Below are 15,046 nucleotides of genomic sequence, written 5' to 3'. Positions count from 1 at the left end.
AGGATAAACAGACAGGGAGGAGAAGACCCAGTGCACAGTCCGACCCCTGTGCACCGAAATCTAACAGAAAACTTCAAATGGTGATTATAGAAGAACCACAAAGTGGATTTCTTCACAAAATATATCAACTTAATCAGAATTATAGCCCTATTACAGCCATGTATTTACATTACAAAATCGTGCTGACAGGTTCTCTTTACATAATAAAAGAAACATATTGTTCTACTCTTTAAGGTTCCAGCTCCAGGAGTCTGCACAAGAGGAGACTTTCCCTGAAGAATTGTGTTTCCTGTGCCTATTGTATGACCACAGAACCAGGGAGAGACTCATTTCTTTCACTCTTTTGGGAAACAGTGAGGAGCAGGTTATGCATATACAATACAATGGGTGCTGGGGGTGCCAACAGTTCCCCTGGACTTAGTCAATGGATGTAGATATAGGGCTAGGACAGTAGACAAACTTTTTCCTGGATGAAAGGTAGCCATGCTACTACTCTACCTAGGATGACACATTCCCTTACATGCATTTCTAGTAACGTTCTGTAAACTCTTATGATTCTTCACATGGTTGCCCCTGAGAATATCGCATAAGGTGGAATGAAAATTGATTGTGCGGGTTTCAGATCAATTTCAGGTTCGGGCATCTGAGAACTAGTTATCCGATAACCAGGAGCCCATTCACAGAACTGTCTAAACCATTTATCATTGTTTACTCCGAATAGTAAACACAACTGAATACAACTGAGTATGGTCACAAAGTACAAATCGTAATACTGCCCCAAAAATACAAGCTTGGTACTTTATACCAGATGTATCACTGTGGTGTAAGAGCTTAGTCTATGATGGTCAACACGGTGTGTATTTGGGCTTTATCCTAATATCAAAAAGGGCAAAAGTTAATGGAACTCAACGAACAGTCTTTGTTATCTGCTTTACTCAAGAATAGGCTATATCAATCTTGTCTATAAAAGACTATGGTAAGCAATTATTTAGAATGAATATATGCCAGACATTGAGTAGAAGTGTTACCATCCATATCTCACAGATGTGCCCCAAAATGACAAACCCTGAGGTTACAAATCTAGAAATTATAGACCTAACAAAGAAAAAAAACAAAAGAAAGTTACAATAGTACATAAAATACTGTATTAATTGAAATTGATATAAAACATCCAATAAAAAACATGGTAAAATAATATAAAATAAATGTCTGCCAGGAATCAAGTATTGTGAGCGCCTATACTGTATTTATTTGTATCCAATTGTGGTTCCCATGTATAAATTTACAATTTTGTTCAACACGTATGAATTTAAGCTTTGCCATTTGTGGGAATGGGTTTTCTTTTTACAAGTATTTTGTTAATAGAACATTATGCACATGTAGTAATTACAATATTCATCGTTTTGCATATTATTGTCAAAATCATCCAAAATGTTTGGGACTTCAAGAGATTGTGCAGAATTATGAACCTATTCATCATTAGCCTCAAGCGCCCCGACCGCAACATGTACAGCGTCACATGTCCCATGGTGGCTGGGTAGGGTTGTGTTTCATACAATGTACAGTTAGGAGGGCAGGCTGTAATGTTTAAGGGTTAATAATGATCAGGCAATTTTTCATTTTTGCGCTTTAGTTTTCCAAAAGTCATAACTTTTTACTTTAAAGCTGATGTACCCAAATGTGGACTTGTTTTCTTGCTAAATGATTTTTAGTTTTGAATGTCATCATTCCCATTACCTGGTAACGCACAAAAAAATCAGGATACAAAATAAATCCAAGTAGGGAGAAAATATGTAAACAATGAAAAAAAAAATTAAATTTCACCCTTGTATTTCAGGATTTGGGGCTATTTTTGTATCTATTGTGTAGTAAAAATGACCTGGCAACTTGATTCTCCAGGGCAGTACAATTATAGTGATATCAAACTGTTTTTTATGTTTTAGTTGTTGTGATAAATTCAAAATCTTAAAATCTTGTAAAAAAAAAAAAAAATCCTTTAGATTATGTTGTCTAGTTTTGAAATTCTGAAGGAATAAGAAGTAAGGGCGCTCCATGTGTTAAATCAGTGGGATTAAACCAAGAAATAGAGGAGGCACGGCCTGAACGGCATGTGAGACAGATGCATGGCGTGAGAGCTCCTGCTCAGAAGCTTTAGAAATCCTGTTCTATCAGAGGCATCCTGGCTTTTAAGTACACCCACCATATCTCTGTGCTCCTGTGGATACCAGAGCACGGTTCATGGTGTCTTCAGACAGTATGACTGACAGCAAAAGAGGGGACAAAGAATGGCAGGATCTTGAAGAGACCTTGTCAAACAAGGTGCCGACACCAAGAAATCCCTTGCGCAGCAGAGCGACTGAAGCTGATTCCAAGCTTTAGAGGTTCGCAGGTATAATATCTGACCAGCCTCCAGTGAGCAACGACAAAGAACGCTCTGGTCCAGAGAATAGGACAGGGATGGAGGAGATGGTACCTGCAATGATCCAATCCTGTCCAAAATTGTTCTGACAAGGAGGTCATAGCAGAACCTGCTGATGCAAGACCACTCTTAGTGGTGTCCTTGCTGCAGTAAATGCCTGCAATTCCACTGTGACCACACTAAGGGAACAAATAGGTGGCCTAAAGAGGGACATTTCACATATTAAACAAGATCTGCATGGAGTTAATGAAAGAGCGGGAGAACTAGAGGGACAAGTAAGCTCCACAGAAGATAGAATCCCTCCGCTTACCCTGGATATTGGCAAGGTAGTGCACAATCAGCAAAGTTGACGACCTTGAAAATAGATCCTGCATAAATAATCTGCATCTGGTGGGAGTCCCTGCGAGGGCAGGAGGTCGAAACCTTGTAGATTACGTTAAAGCATGGTTCCCTAAGGTCTTGGTGAAGGATGCCCTTTCCTCCTTCTTTGCAATTAAATGAGCACATACAGTCCCCACAAGCGCCCCCCAACTGGGGCATCTCCACGTCCTATCCTCATGTGGCTCTTACATTTTAAAGATAGAGACTTTTCCCTTCGGAGAGCCAGATAATCTTGAAGTACTCTCCATAGATGGAAGAAGAGTCTCATCAGATTTTTCATCTGAAGTGCAGCAGAAAAGAGCACAGTTTTTGGATACCAAGAAGCGACTAAGAAATTTGAAGATTCCATACTCAATGCTGTATCCTGCCATACTGCGAATTGCTGTAAATAGAAATACCAACTTCTTTGATTCTCCAGCCATTTGCGCTAACCTAGCTTGATTCTAACGAAAAAGCTCTGCGCCAAAACACCTCCTGAATTCCTCCATGTTTGAAATGCAGTACACAGTTATTAAGTGCCTGATAGTTTATTATGCTCTGAATGTAACACTTAGTGGAAACACCCCTTTACTGTATATCCTCTATTGAGTATAGTACGAGATATGTATATGTCTACCTTACGTGAGCTATGGTCAATATTTGGCCCTTGGTATATGTTGGTTATTGATTATGTGCAGCTTTTTTTCTTTCTATAATGCTCCAAATTAGTACTAGAAGCGAGGCGGTTGAAGACTTTACCCGAGTAAACTTTGTATAGAAATTGACATAGTTAAGAATGATGGAACATTTCAGCTGTGCATCCTGCAGAAGTCCAGCTCTGATTTATAACATAGCCTGTAAACTTAGAATTTAAATTTCTTAAAACTATATGTTTTTTCTCTTGACCTTACAGCAAAATTCCTGAAAATTAATAATATCTAATAATAAGCATCAATTTGTAAAATTTAAATTATGTAAAACAAATATTTTACATCTTAAAGTCTGGATGTTTCGGCGTTGCATGTTTTGTAATACTGTCTCTATTGCAAGTTGTAAACGTAGACATAAAGTGCAGCTTTGATGCTTGACCACAAACGGCCTTGAACGTAATTGGTTTCTATCTATTCTGAAATTACTACACAGACAGAAAGCAATAACTGCAGGATATAAAGTATCATAAACAACATGCCATTTATGAATCACATAAAAAGCTAATTTACTGAGTGTAAAATATTTCTTTACTGGTATCATCCTCACTTTTGGTTATGACATTTGTCTTACTGTTATTTAGCTATAATATCTATCATGTAGCAGGTGATGAGCCAGAATGGGAACAACAATCATCGATCATTAAAAGACGTTCTCAAAATTAACAGAATAAATATAATATTAGGCTGTGTTTACATCTGCGTGAAGTTTTAGGCTTTGTTCACAGTTCTGTGAAGTTTTAGGCTGTGTTCCCATCTCCCTTGATCAGATTCCACTTAACAAAACTTTTCAGCAGATTGCGCTATTTTGTCCCGTAAGATGATGGCCACCGCGACTAAAAACCAAACAGACTGCATTGAAGTCAATGGCACTGACATTATTGCTGCTTTTCTTTTCTTATGGAGGATGGAACAACAGCTTTATATGGCACCCAATGACTACTTATAATGGCAACACAATGGGTCTAATTTATTATTGCATTTGCACTTTGGTGTTTTTGCCCATTTTTCACGCTTCTTTTAATTTGCACCTTTTTTAAATTATTTTGAAAATATTTACTTGATAGTTTTGAGGAGCCAATGGAGATGGACCTTTCAGGCTGACCGTGCTGCTGCTGGAAGGAAGTCGTTCGGCTGTGGTAGTATTCATACCAAACTCTTTTTCAAAATTAGACTACATGTCACTATTTGTCTATTACTTATGCTCACCATTCTGAACAGGGTTGTAGTGTTCTTGTTCAGATATTAAAATACTATTTGCCGTTCTTCGCCAAAAATGTGTGCATCATTTTCGTATTGCTTTTTTTGCTGCTGATATCATGAAGAAAGCAGAAATCATTTTTATTTGTTCGACAATTTATGTTTAATGGTGGCTGAGATAGGAACCATGATTTAGACTTTTTTTAAAGTTTTAATTATTTGTATTTTTTTATTGCTTCAAAACAATTTATAAGACTTTTTTTGTGGGGGGGGGGTGGATTTGAACACATTGATACACTTGTTTTATTGCTAATATTCTAATATTCCATGTAACTGGAGCATGTATGTTAGTCTCAGTTACAGGATAAAATCAGTCTCTTCTCTACATAGCACAGTTGTCTAGGTTTCCTAGGACCCAAAAACTCATGTTCTCTCCTACATCCAGGGATAACTTGATCACTGGATCCGGGGGAGGAAGCAAGGTCAGTGCTTCCTAAACTCTTCCTGATCTGTATAAGCAGCTGCTGGATTGTCACCTGTATCAGGTCGGTAAACAGACATAGTGGGTTAATTTTACAGGGAACACGTCTTTTTTTCTGGGGTTCCCCGTAAACTCACCAGTAAAAGCTAAGCAAACACCTGTTTAACCTTTCAGTAGATTGTCCCTTTTTCCAGTTTATTAACATCTGCCCCCAGCTGTTGGCTTTCCCTCTGCTGGTTATGAAAATTACGTGGGAGACCACGCCAATTTTTTTCTCAAATTCTTACATTTTACACAGGAGGTACATAGTAGGAGCTGAATACAATGCCCATCATTGTCTCCTGGCAGCCCTAATCTCAGGTAGACCAGGAGACAATGAAGACAGCTGCCTTCAGGATCTGGAGCCTGGGATCAGCATGAACTGTACTGCTTTTCCCAGGCGCACAAGGACACAAGGACAGCAAATGGACAAACGGATGTCACACATGGACACGGACCTCACCAGTACTGTTTTTTTCCTGTATAGGAATCACCAGGACATGTAAAGGGGGGCTTACTCAACCTCCCGGGGTCTAGTGCTGAGTCTACAATGTTGTTCTCGGTGTCTGTTATCGTCTGCAGCGCTGATGTAAAGTTGCCAGTACCGCAATCGATCAGTGGTGGAGACTCAGAGATGGACACGGGGAGGGTAAGTAAAGCAAAAACAAACTTCAGCTGGAGGACAGGGATTCATAAGTCCCTTTAAAACAGAGGCAGATTCGTAGAACCAGCCTGTACTTTTTATATCAGTAGGCGCAACAACAAAAAAGTGAGTATTGTTCCTTTGTAATTTTATCTGGATGAGCTGAAATTAGCGTTGCTCTTTTAGACACATATGGAATAAGTCACTTAATAATTGCTTGGCAGAAACAGACTGACTACGACAGAACGCCGCCCGTGCTTTCAGTTTGGAACAGGTCCAAGCCCAGTTTCCCAGTACAGAGGAAGCTATCAGCTCCTTGCTGAGGTTAAAACAGCTGTCAGCAGTAGGTTTGCTGGCCCTGCATTTCTTTACCCTTGGCTAGACTTAAAAAAGTTGTTTTATGTATCAGGGACGAGCTTGAAGGGATCCAAGTCACAGAGTAGAGAAGTAAAAGTGACATACTGTGAGATCGTATTTGCATGTCATTATACAGAATGCCTGGCCGCCGCGCCGCCACCACCATATACTGCAGGATTATGTGGGAAAAACGATTTTAGTATCTCTCCAACACAAGGGGAATTTTGCAAACTTTAAATTATTCATTGAAAACCACCATGTTTTCACGCCGTAAGGGGAAAAGAGAAAAAAAACAAACAAACATAAAACTGCCAACAGCCTTTATATAATTCTACTGCTTTTTTTTAAATATTTCTGGAATATGCATAGATTTCACTGAAATCCAAAGAAGCTCAACAACCTTCAACGTGGCCTCCTATTCTTTTAGCTGAGTCAGTTAAAAAATAGGATACTTAGGCCCGAATTTACATATTTACGAACATCCTCCCAGCATTAAATGCCTCTCGGCTTTCCATGACCTTCTTTCCCCATTTTCCCTATATATATTCAATGACAGAATACTATTTAATAGGATTGTACAATTCTGTGATATGCAAATGAGTAAACTTGCAGATTTCCAGCCTGGTAACAGGAGCCTCCGTGTCTTTCAGGAGTGTAAGGTTGTATAGCCGTCTGGGCTGACAGATTTTTTCATGGATTTAAAGTTCTATTTCACAATGTCAGTCATTTTTACTAGATGGGAAATTCTGTGGAGGTATACATTATCATCTCATCTCTATTGAAAAGTGGGGCTTAGCTGCAATGCCAAACACAAACTGAAGGGAGAAGATAAACTTTTTTTTAGAAGATGATCCCCTACCTCCACCCTCTAAGATCCTTGCTTTGGATCCTTGAAATAACATTTTATGATTGCCATTCTCCATCTTTTGTCCTATTTATGGAATTAATGAGATTAGTGCCTGTGAAATATGGGTCCACCACAGTGATCTGTCGCACCTCTAAAGTATAGGGACCACTCTCAGTGGAAAAGTGACGGTTCATGGGCACATCACTCCATTGACTTTAATGAGATTGTCCGGGCTTAAACTACAAATCTACAATCACTCAATGTGACTGCAGCCTTGTAAATCCTCAAATTGCATGCACAGCTTGCTGTGAGGATTTTACGATGCTGGTACCGACAGCAGCGGTAATGTGACTGCAAGTATGCAATTTGCATACTTCCGGTCATATTACAACTAGAAGGTATCCAGCCTTGCAAATCCTATACTTGCGGCCATGCCCCTTCCGCTTCCGGCACTGGAGAATCTTGACAGTGTGCAACGTGCGCTATGTGAGGATTCCCCATGCTGCATTCATAGAGGGTGACAGTGGACTTGTAGTTTAAGTCAAGTCAACCCCTTTAATGGTAGTTCTGTTTACGACTGAGCATGTGTGCCAGGAAGGATAATCTTGGGACCTCCGTTCTTGGAATAGGTGCAAGTTCTATCAACTCTTGAAATAATAAAGTTAAAGGTCATCTAATTTTCATTCTTCAGGAGCTTCTCCTGTCTCTCGGGCTTTCAAATTTCAGGAGGATGGTGCCATCCTAAAGATTGACAGTTCTGACCAATGGCATGGCTGTGGTGATGATCTGACCTGTACTCTCTTCCATGTTGCTAGCAGAGGCAGCTTTGATCCTGCAGCATTGAAGGAGTGCAAGGGCATTAAAGCAGGCCAGATCTAGTGATCTGGCCAGCTTCAGAGATGCGCTTCCAAGCTGTATAGAAAATAGCTTGCAACTGCGCATTACTTATCTAAGCAAATGAAACATTCCTCCGTTCTTCAGAAGGTAAATTGTTTTGCACACACTTTGCAATTTTACCCATTTGGGAATTTGAGATGACCTCTTTGGAAAAGACCACATCCTGCAGACAAGTATATCAATAATTAGGCTTGTTAAGCTCATTAGCATGTTTTTCTATATCTTTCCTTTCCAGATTTCCCAGTTTAGATAGGAACCCTGTTTGTGACCATAATTTCTTCATTAAAGGGGTTGTCTCCTCTGTTCTCAGAACTGCCATATCAATGAAAGGAAAGAGCCGATGCACCTGGCTACTTCACTTGTAGTCGGACATGGGTCGGAAAAGCTGTGCCCATATTTATTCGAAATTTATGGCATATTCTGTAAATATTTCATAAATATCTTTCATGAGACAACCCATGTAACAGTGAATTAGTAAGTAAAGTAGGTGAGGTCTGCGGGATGAGTGTCTAAACTCAGAAGAGAAATGTCCTGCAGAGATTCTACAATTTTACATTTCATGATCCAAAATAATGTAAACAAAAATGTTCAGCTGAGTTTGCTGCATTTTCTTCAGTGCTCAATCGATTTTATTATGTGACTGCTTACTAGACAAAGAAGTGATTTAAGTGTCTGTTTAACTCACACTTCATTAAAAAAAAAAAAAAAGAAAAATCACACAAAAAAACCCAAAAGAGCGCAACACATAATAGTTTACTATAACAGGAAGGGAAGCAAAAATCTGCCAAAAAAGTCTTTGAAGAGCTTAATTAAAATTACCGCTAGAGCCTTGGATAGCAGATTCATTCTGGAGGAGGAAAGTCATAGAAAAGATATTACAGCCAAGCTGCTCGAATAATTAACTGAACGGCTCCGCTACCCCAGGTGAGAGGCCGCGCGCGCACAAACAACTCTGCTCTCTCATCATAATAGCACAACACACTTAAAGGTTCCAGCTTCACATTTCACCCTCGTATCTCCGCAGTATCATCTAAATTAAATTACACAAACACCATAAAGATTATCGTGATGATTAACCTATCCGCTGTTTAGTGAATCCATATAAAAAAAGTCTCCTCTTTAAAAAACAAACAAAAAAAAAACAACTTCTAATATAAGTAAAATAGCCGGGCGGTCAGGAGCATGGGAGCAATAATTAGAATATAATTGCAAATATATTTTTCATTTTGAAAAGCTGCACTTGTATTTTGCTCTTCACGCCTGCAAACATCTATGGAAGCATTAACTGGTGGCGGGATCCTCTGAGATATGAGGAAGGTTAAATGTAATTATTTCCTTGAAATGCTAAAGTAATCTCATGTAATAGTTCCAAGAAAGAAATGTCATTTACCTATAACTACATCATGGCCGTCCACAAGGCCTGCTGAGAAGAGCTCCTGCGAAACACCATCTGCTGTATCTGCGGAGAGAGACAGATCGCACATAAGTAATGCCTTCAGGACAGAACATGGGCACGCTCCGACTGGGCTTAGAAATTCATGGCACTTGTGTTAAACATTAAAAAGATTGACTATCTTTGGGGGCTTTTTATTTTAATTAAATGCATAGAATTGGGGTTAAAAACAATTTTTGAAATTGGTGCTGCACTGTGTATTGCGACATGCAGAATGCGCTAGCTGAGGACCAATCAGTAAACTCGTTAAGATGGTCAAACTATAAGATGCACTTTTTCCCTCAAATTTGGGAGGAAAATGGGGGTGCGTTTTATAGTCTGAATGTAGCTTACTTGGGGGGGCGACGGAGGCAGGAGTTGGGTGATACTGCAGGCAATCCCGCGAGCCCTGGAATGGGAGGAGGGGGCATTCGGAGGTGCGATGCTGCGAGTCCCAGGCTGGTAGGAAAGGATGCTCGCTGTTGTAGACATTTTGTGAAAGCCCGGAACCCATGCACTACTGAGTACCGCTGAGCACCAACGAACACCCCCTTCTAGCACATCAACCCTCAGTGTCACACCTTCGAACACCTCCTGTGACCCCGTTCCACCACCGCCGCCACCCCCCTGCCGGTAAGCTGCATTCAAACTGTTAGATGGACCCTCATTTGAAGCAATACATTTTTCCCCTATGTTCCTCTTAAAAATTTGGGGTGCGTCTTATAGTCCAGTGCGTCTTACAGTCCGAACAATACGGGAACTCTTTTAATAAACTTGCTATGTTCCACCTCCTTCAATAAAATCTAAGATTTGTTCAATTGGATTAAAACGTTTTTCAAAGCTCCTGAATCACACTCACGACAGGGAAAGTACAGCGATGCGTTTCGATTGTAGATTGATCTTTATCACAGCTGATATCCTACAAGAACTGCACTGCTTTAAATTGTGAAATAACCAATCAACCTGTTTGAACATGTCATGTGACACGCTGAAGGTCTTAAATTTACTTATATAAGGCTACTTTCACACTAGCGTCGTGCACTGCACTTCGCTATGCGTCGTTTTGTAGAAAAAACGCATCCTGCAAAAGTGCTTGCAGGATGCGTTTTTTCTCCATAGACTTGCATTAGCGACGCAGTGCGACGCATTGCCACATGTCGCAACCATCATGCGACGGTTGCGTCGTGTTGCGTCAGTCCGTCGCCACCAAAAAACGTTGCATGTAACGTTTTTTGGTGCGTCGAGACCGTCTTTTCCGACCGCGCATGCGCGGCCGGAACTCCGCCCCCGCCTCCCCGCACATCACAATGGGGCAGTGGATGCGTTGAAAAACAGCATCCACTGCCCCCGTTGTGTGGCGCTTTCACTGCTTGCGTCGGTACGTCGCAACGACGCAATTCGTCGTACAACGCTAGTGTGAAAGTAGCCTAATACAGTCCATTTACATAAAACTTCAATTTCAATAATGGAACATGATTTAATTGCGCTTATTTAAACCATTAGGAGTTCGTGTACCAAGATTATATATCCAGAAGGCTTCACGTGTGAGGAGACACTGTCCAATATCTCCTCCCCGAAAGCGACTTGTAATCTGCTCTATTGCACATATCCGAAAAGAAACTATATTTCGTGAATGGTTGGAGATGAAATGTCTGGCCAGTGATGAAGGATTACAATTTGTGCTGATAGTATTCGTTTTGTCATAAAGGTGTTCAGATATTCGTGTTTTTAATTTTTAAGAGGTACAACCCACATAATCCACATTGCTAATGGATCAATTTTTGTAAATGACATTACATGAATTACAATTTATTAATTGTATGATATTGAATTTTGCAGTATTGTCATTATTGTTATAGATTTTACTATCTGTTGCTTGCTTGCATTTTCTACAATTGGTACCTCCATATCTGAAAACAACTTGTACAATCTAACCATGTTTTTTGGTTTTGTAATGTAAAATGTAATGGGAGAAATTATGTTCCCAAGTGTGGGTGCCCTCCTCGCAATCACATTGTACCCTGATTGGAAAATCGATGCTAATGATGCATCTTCATGTAAAATACACTGTGTTCCAAATTATTATGCAAATTGGATTTAAGTGTCATAAAGATTTAATCGTTTTGTTTTTCAAATAAACTCATGGATGGTATTGTGTCTCAGGGCTCAATGGATCACTGAAATCAATCTTAAATACATGTGATAATTAGTTTTCCAGGTGATTCTAATTAAAGGAAAACTACTTAAAAATGATGTTCCACATTATTAAGCAGGTCACAGGTTTCAAGCAATATGGGAAATAAAAAGGATCTCTCTGCTGCTGAAAAGTGTTAAATAGTGCAATGCCTTGGACAAGGTTTGAAAACATTAGATATTTCATGAAAACATAGGAGTGATCATCATACTATGAAGAGATTTATGACTGAAACAGAGTTCATGCAGATAAAGGCATATTGAGGAAGGTTTCTGCCAGACAAATTCATTGAATTAAGAGAGCAGCTGCCAAAATACCATTACAAAGCAGCAAAAAGTTATTTGAAGTTGCTGGTGCCTCTGGAGTCCCTCAAACCTCAAGGTGTAGGATCCTTCAAAGGCTTGCTTTGGTGCATAAACCTACTATTCGGCCACCCCTAAACAGTGATCACAAGCAGAAATGGTTGCAGTGGGCCCAGACATACATGAAGACTATTTTTCAAGCAGTCTTGAATGCTGATGAGTGTCGAGCAACCCTGGATGGTCCAGGTGGATGGAGTAGTGGATGGTTGGTGGATGGCCACCATGTCCCAACAAGGCTGCGACGTCAGCAAGGAGGTTGAGGAGTCATGTTTTGTCCAGGACAGCTGGTAGGGCCCTTTAAGGTTCCTGAAGGTGTGAAAATGACCTCTGCAAAGTGTATAGAGTTTCTGACTGACAACTTTCTTCCATGGTATAAAAAGCGGAAACGTGCCTTCAGGAGCAGAAGCATCTTCATGCATGACAATGCACTATCTAATGCTGTCATGCTGCAAAGAATACATCTGAGTCATTGGCTGCTATAGGCATAAAAGGAGATAAACTCCTGGTGTGGCCACCATCTTCCCCTGACCTCAACCCTATAGAGAACCTTTGGATTATCATCAAGCAAAAGATCTATGAGGGTGGGAGGCAGTTCACATCAAAACAGCAGCTCTGGGAGGCTATTCTGACTTCATGCAAAGAAATACAAGCAGAAACTCTCCAAAAACTCACAAGTTCAATGGATGCAAGAATTGTGAGGGTGATATCAAAGACGGGTTCCTATGTTAACATGTAACTTGGCCTGTTAGGATGTTTTGGAGTTAAATAGCTTTTTTGTTCTGTGAATGTGACCTACTAATGCTGCAAATTCTTCAAATTAGCATTTTCAGTTCTTTAAAACATATCAAATGTTTAGAAATTCTACTGTGCCTAATAATTTGGAACAGTGCATTTTGAGTTTTTATTCATTTTAGAGATTATACTGTTATCATTGGGAGGTTTCTTCAATAAAATTCAATGTATACTCTAACGGGTGATGACTTTTATTAGACTGACTGTCATTTGCACCGACCATTTAGGACACTCAGAGAAAAATGTCATTTGCATAATAATTTGGAACATAGTGTAGGTAGAAATGTATTAATACCTTTAATCTTATGGAATTGAGGACTATACACATACACTATACACATACGGTTTTGGTCTAAATTCTTAATTATTTAGTTTATTTTGTGAGGGAAAGATCAATTCCTCGCATTTTTGTTGGAAATTACATTTCAATTAAATTACATACAAATTACTCTCTGTTGAGAGTCCAATTAGAATACCGTAGTTTCTCCTTTTAAGTCTAATTAAATTCTGTATAAAGATTTTCTTCCCTATTACAACTCCTCTTTGTTCTTATCAGCTCACCCACAATAATATGATCGGATTGTGTGTTTTGGGTGACTGCTGGGGTCATCTAGTATGGTGTTCCCACTACATGGCTTGGAATGCGTTTTAGCTGAAACTATTTGATTGCATTCCCCAAATAAATTTAAATCCAAGAAAGTGTGTAGGGTCATGTTTGTGGGTGAACTTGAGATTGAACTCATTGGAATCTATATATTGAATAAAGCCTTGAATGGTAGATACATTGCCCCACCAAAATGACGAAGAGATCGTCGATGTTTCTGCCATACCAGACAATGGAAGATGCAAAAACATTCTTGGTGGAGAACAAGAAAAAAACTCCCAAAATGCCATGACAAGGTTGGCAAGCCAAAGGGAAAAATTTGGCCCCCAATCCTTGATCAAAGGGAAAAAATGTGTGTGTTAATAAAAAATGCATAACCTGTAAAATGTAGTTAACCAAATCTTTGGTGTAATTACTAAATTTCTGTAAATGAAACTGGAGGGCTTGCAAAGCCACTAGACCTGGTATGCAAGTGTAAAGTGAAATTACATCACAAGTCAATCATGAATAATTAGATAGATTATAAATTAAATTGATCTTTCCATCACAAAATAAACAAAATAATGAGGAATTTAGACAAAAACGCTATGTGTGTTTTCAATACAGTCCTCAATTCCATAAGATTAACCCCTTAATCCCTGGGACATTTTCCGTTTTGCAGCTTCGTTTTTTTGCTCCCCTTCTTCCCTGAGCCATAACTTTTTTATTTTTTGGTCAATATAACCATGTGAGGGCTTGTTTTTTTTTTTGCGGGACAAGTTGTACTTTTGAATGACACCATTCATTTTAACATATTGTGTACTGGAAAACAGGAAAAAAAAATCAAACTGCGGTAAAATTACAAAAAAAGTGCAAATCAACAGTTGTTGCTTTTTTTTTTTACCAAGTTTACTAAATGCTAAAACTGACCTGCCATTTTGATTATTCAGGTCACTATGAGTTCAAAGACACCAAACATGTACAGGTTCTTTTGTGGTGAAGAAAAAAATCCAAAATTTGTAAAAAAGAAAAAAAAAAGGCGCCATTTTCGGAGACCTGCAGAGTCTCCATTTTTTATGATCTGGGTCTGGGTGAAGGCTTATTTTTTTGCGCACTAAGCTGTTTTTTTATTAATAACATTTTGGTGTAGATACAATGTTTTGATCACCTGTTATTGCATTTTATTGCAATGTAGCGTAAACCAAAATAAACATAATTTTGGCATTTTAATTTTTTTTTTTTGCTGTTTAGCGATCGTGTTAATTCTTAGAGATAATTTGGCAAACATGGTTAAAAATGGTCTTTGACAAAGGATGCCGGAGTGCATCTGAAAAGCATAGCTACAGCATGCCTGGCAATTTTTAACCATGTTTGCCAAATTATCTCTATAGAGTTGGAATTTTAATTGTCTTCAATAAAAGGATTTTATTTTTAACTGGAACTGGTTTTCCCGAGCACGCTCGGGTGACCTCTGAGTATTTATGACTGCTCGGAGATTTAGTTTTCATCGCGGCAGCTGAATGATTTACAGCTACTAAGCTGCTTGATTACATGTGGGGATTCCCTAGCAACCAGGCAACCCCCACATGTACTTAGCCTGGCTAATAGCTGTAAATCATTCAGCTGCCATGATGAAAACTAAATCTCCGAGCAGTCATAAATACTCGGAGGTCACCCGAGCGTGCTCAGGAAAACCTGAGCAACGAGTACACTCGCTCATCACTAGTAAAGAG

The 15,046-nt window shown here is 39.3% G+C and overlaps 1 protein-coding gene across 3 annotated transcripts in view; it reads right to left on the bottom strand.

The window, feature by feature from the left end:
• The window catches only part of STK39 (serine/threonine kinase 39), a 310,745-nt gene that overhangs the window by 55,357 nt on the left and 240,342 nt on the right, over window positions 1–15,046 (bottom strand). For 2 of the 3 annotated variants that reach the window (XM_077272788.1, XM_077272789.1), the window contains exon 16: window positions 9,341–9,409. The exons of the other annotated variant lie outside the window; for it this stretch is intronic. In XM_077272788.1, the coding sequence (XP_077128903.1) occupies window positions 9,341–9,409 (69 nt within the window). The remainder of the gene's footprint in view (window positions 1–9,340; window positions 9,410–15,046) is intronic. 3 annotated transcript variants of the gene reach the window in all.

This window comes from Ranitomeya variabilis, chromosome 7, assembly GCF_051348905.1.
Source record: "Ranitomeya variabilis isolate aRanVar5 chromosome 7, aRanVar5.hap1, whole genome shotgun sequence".
Taxonomy (NCBI): domain Eukaryota; kingdom Metazoa; phylum Chordata; class Amphibia; order Anura; family Dendrobatidae; genus Ranitomeya; species Ranitomeya variabilis.
This window is presented reverse-complemented; position numbering and strand designations above follow the sequence as displayed.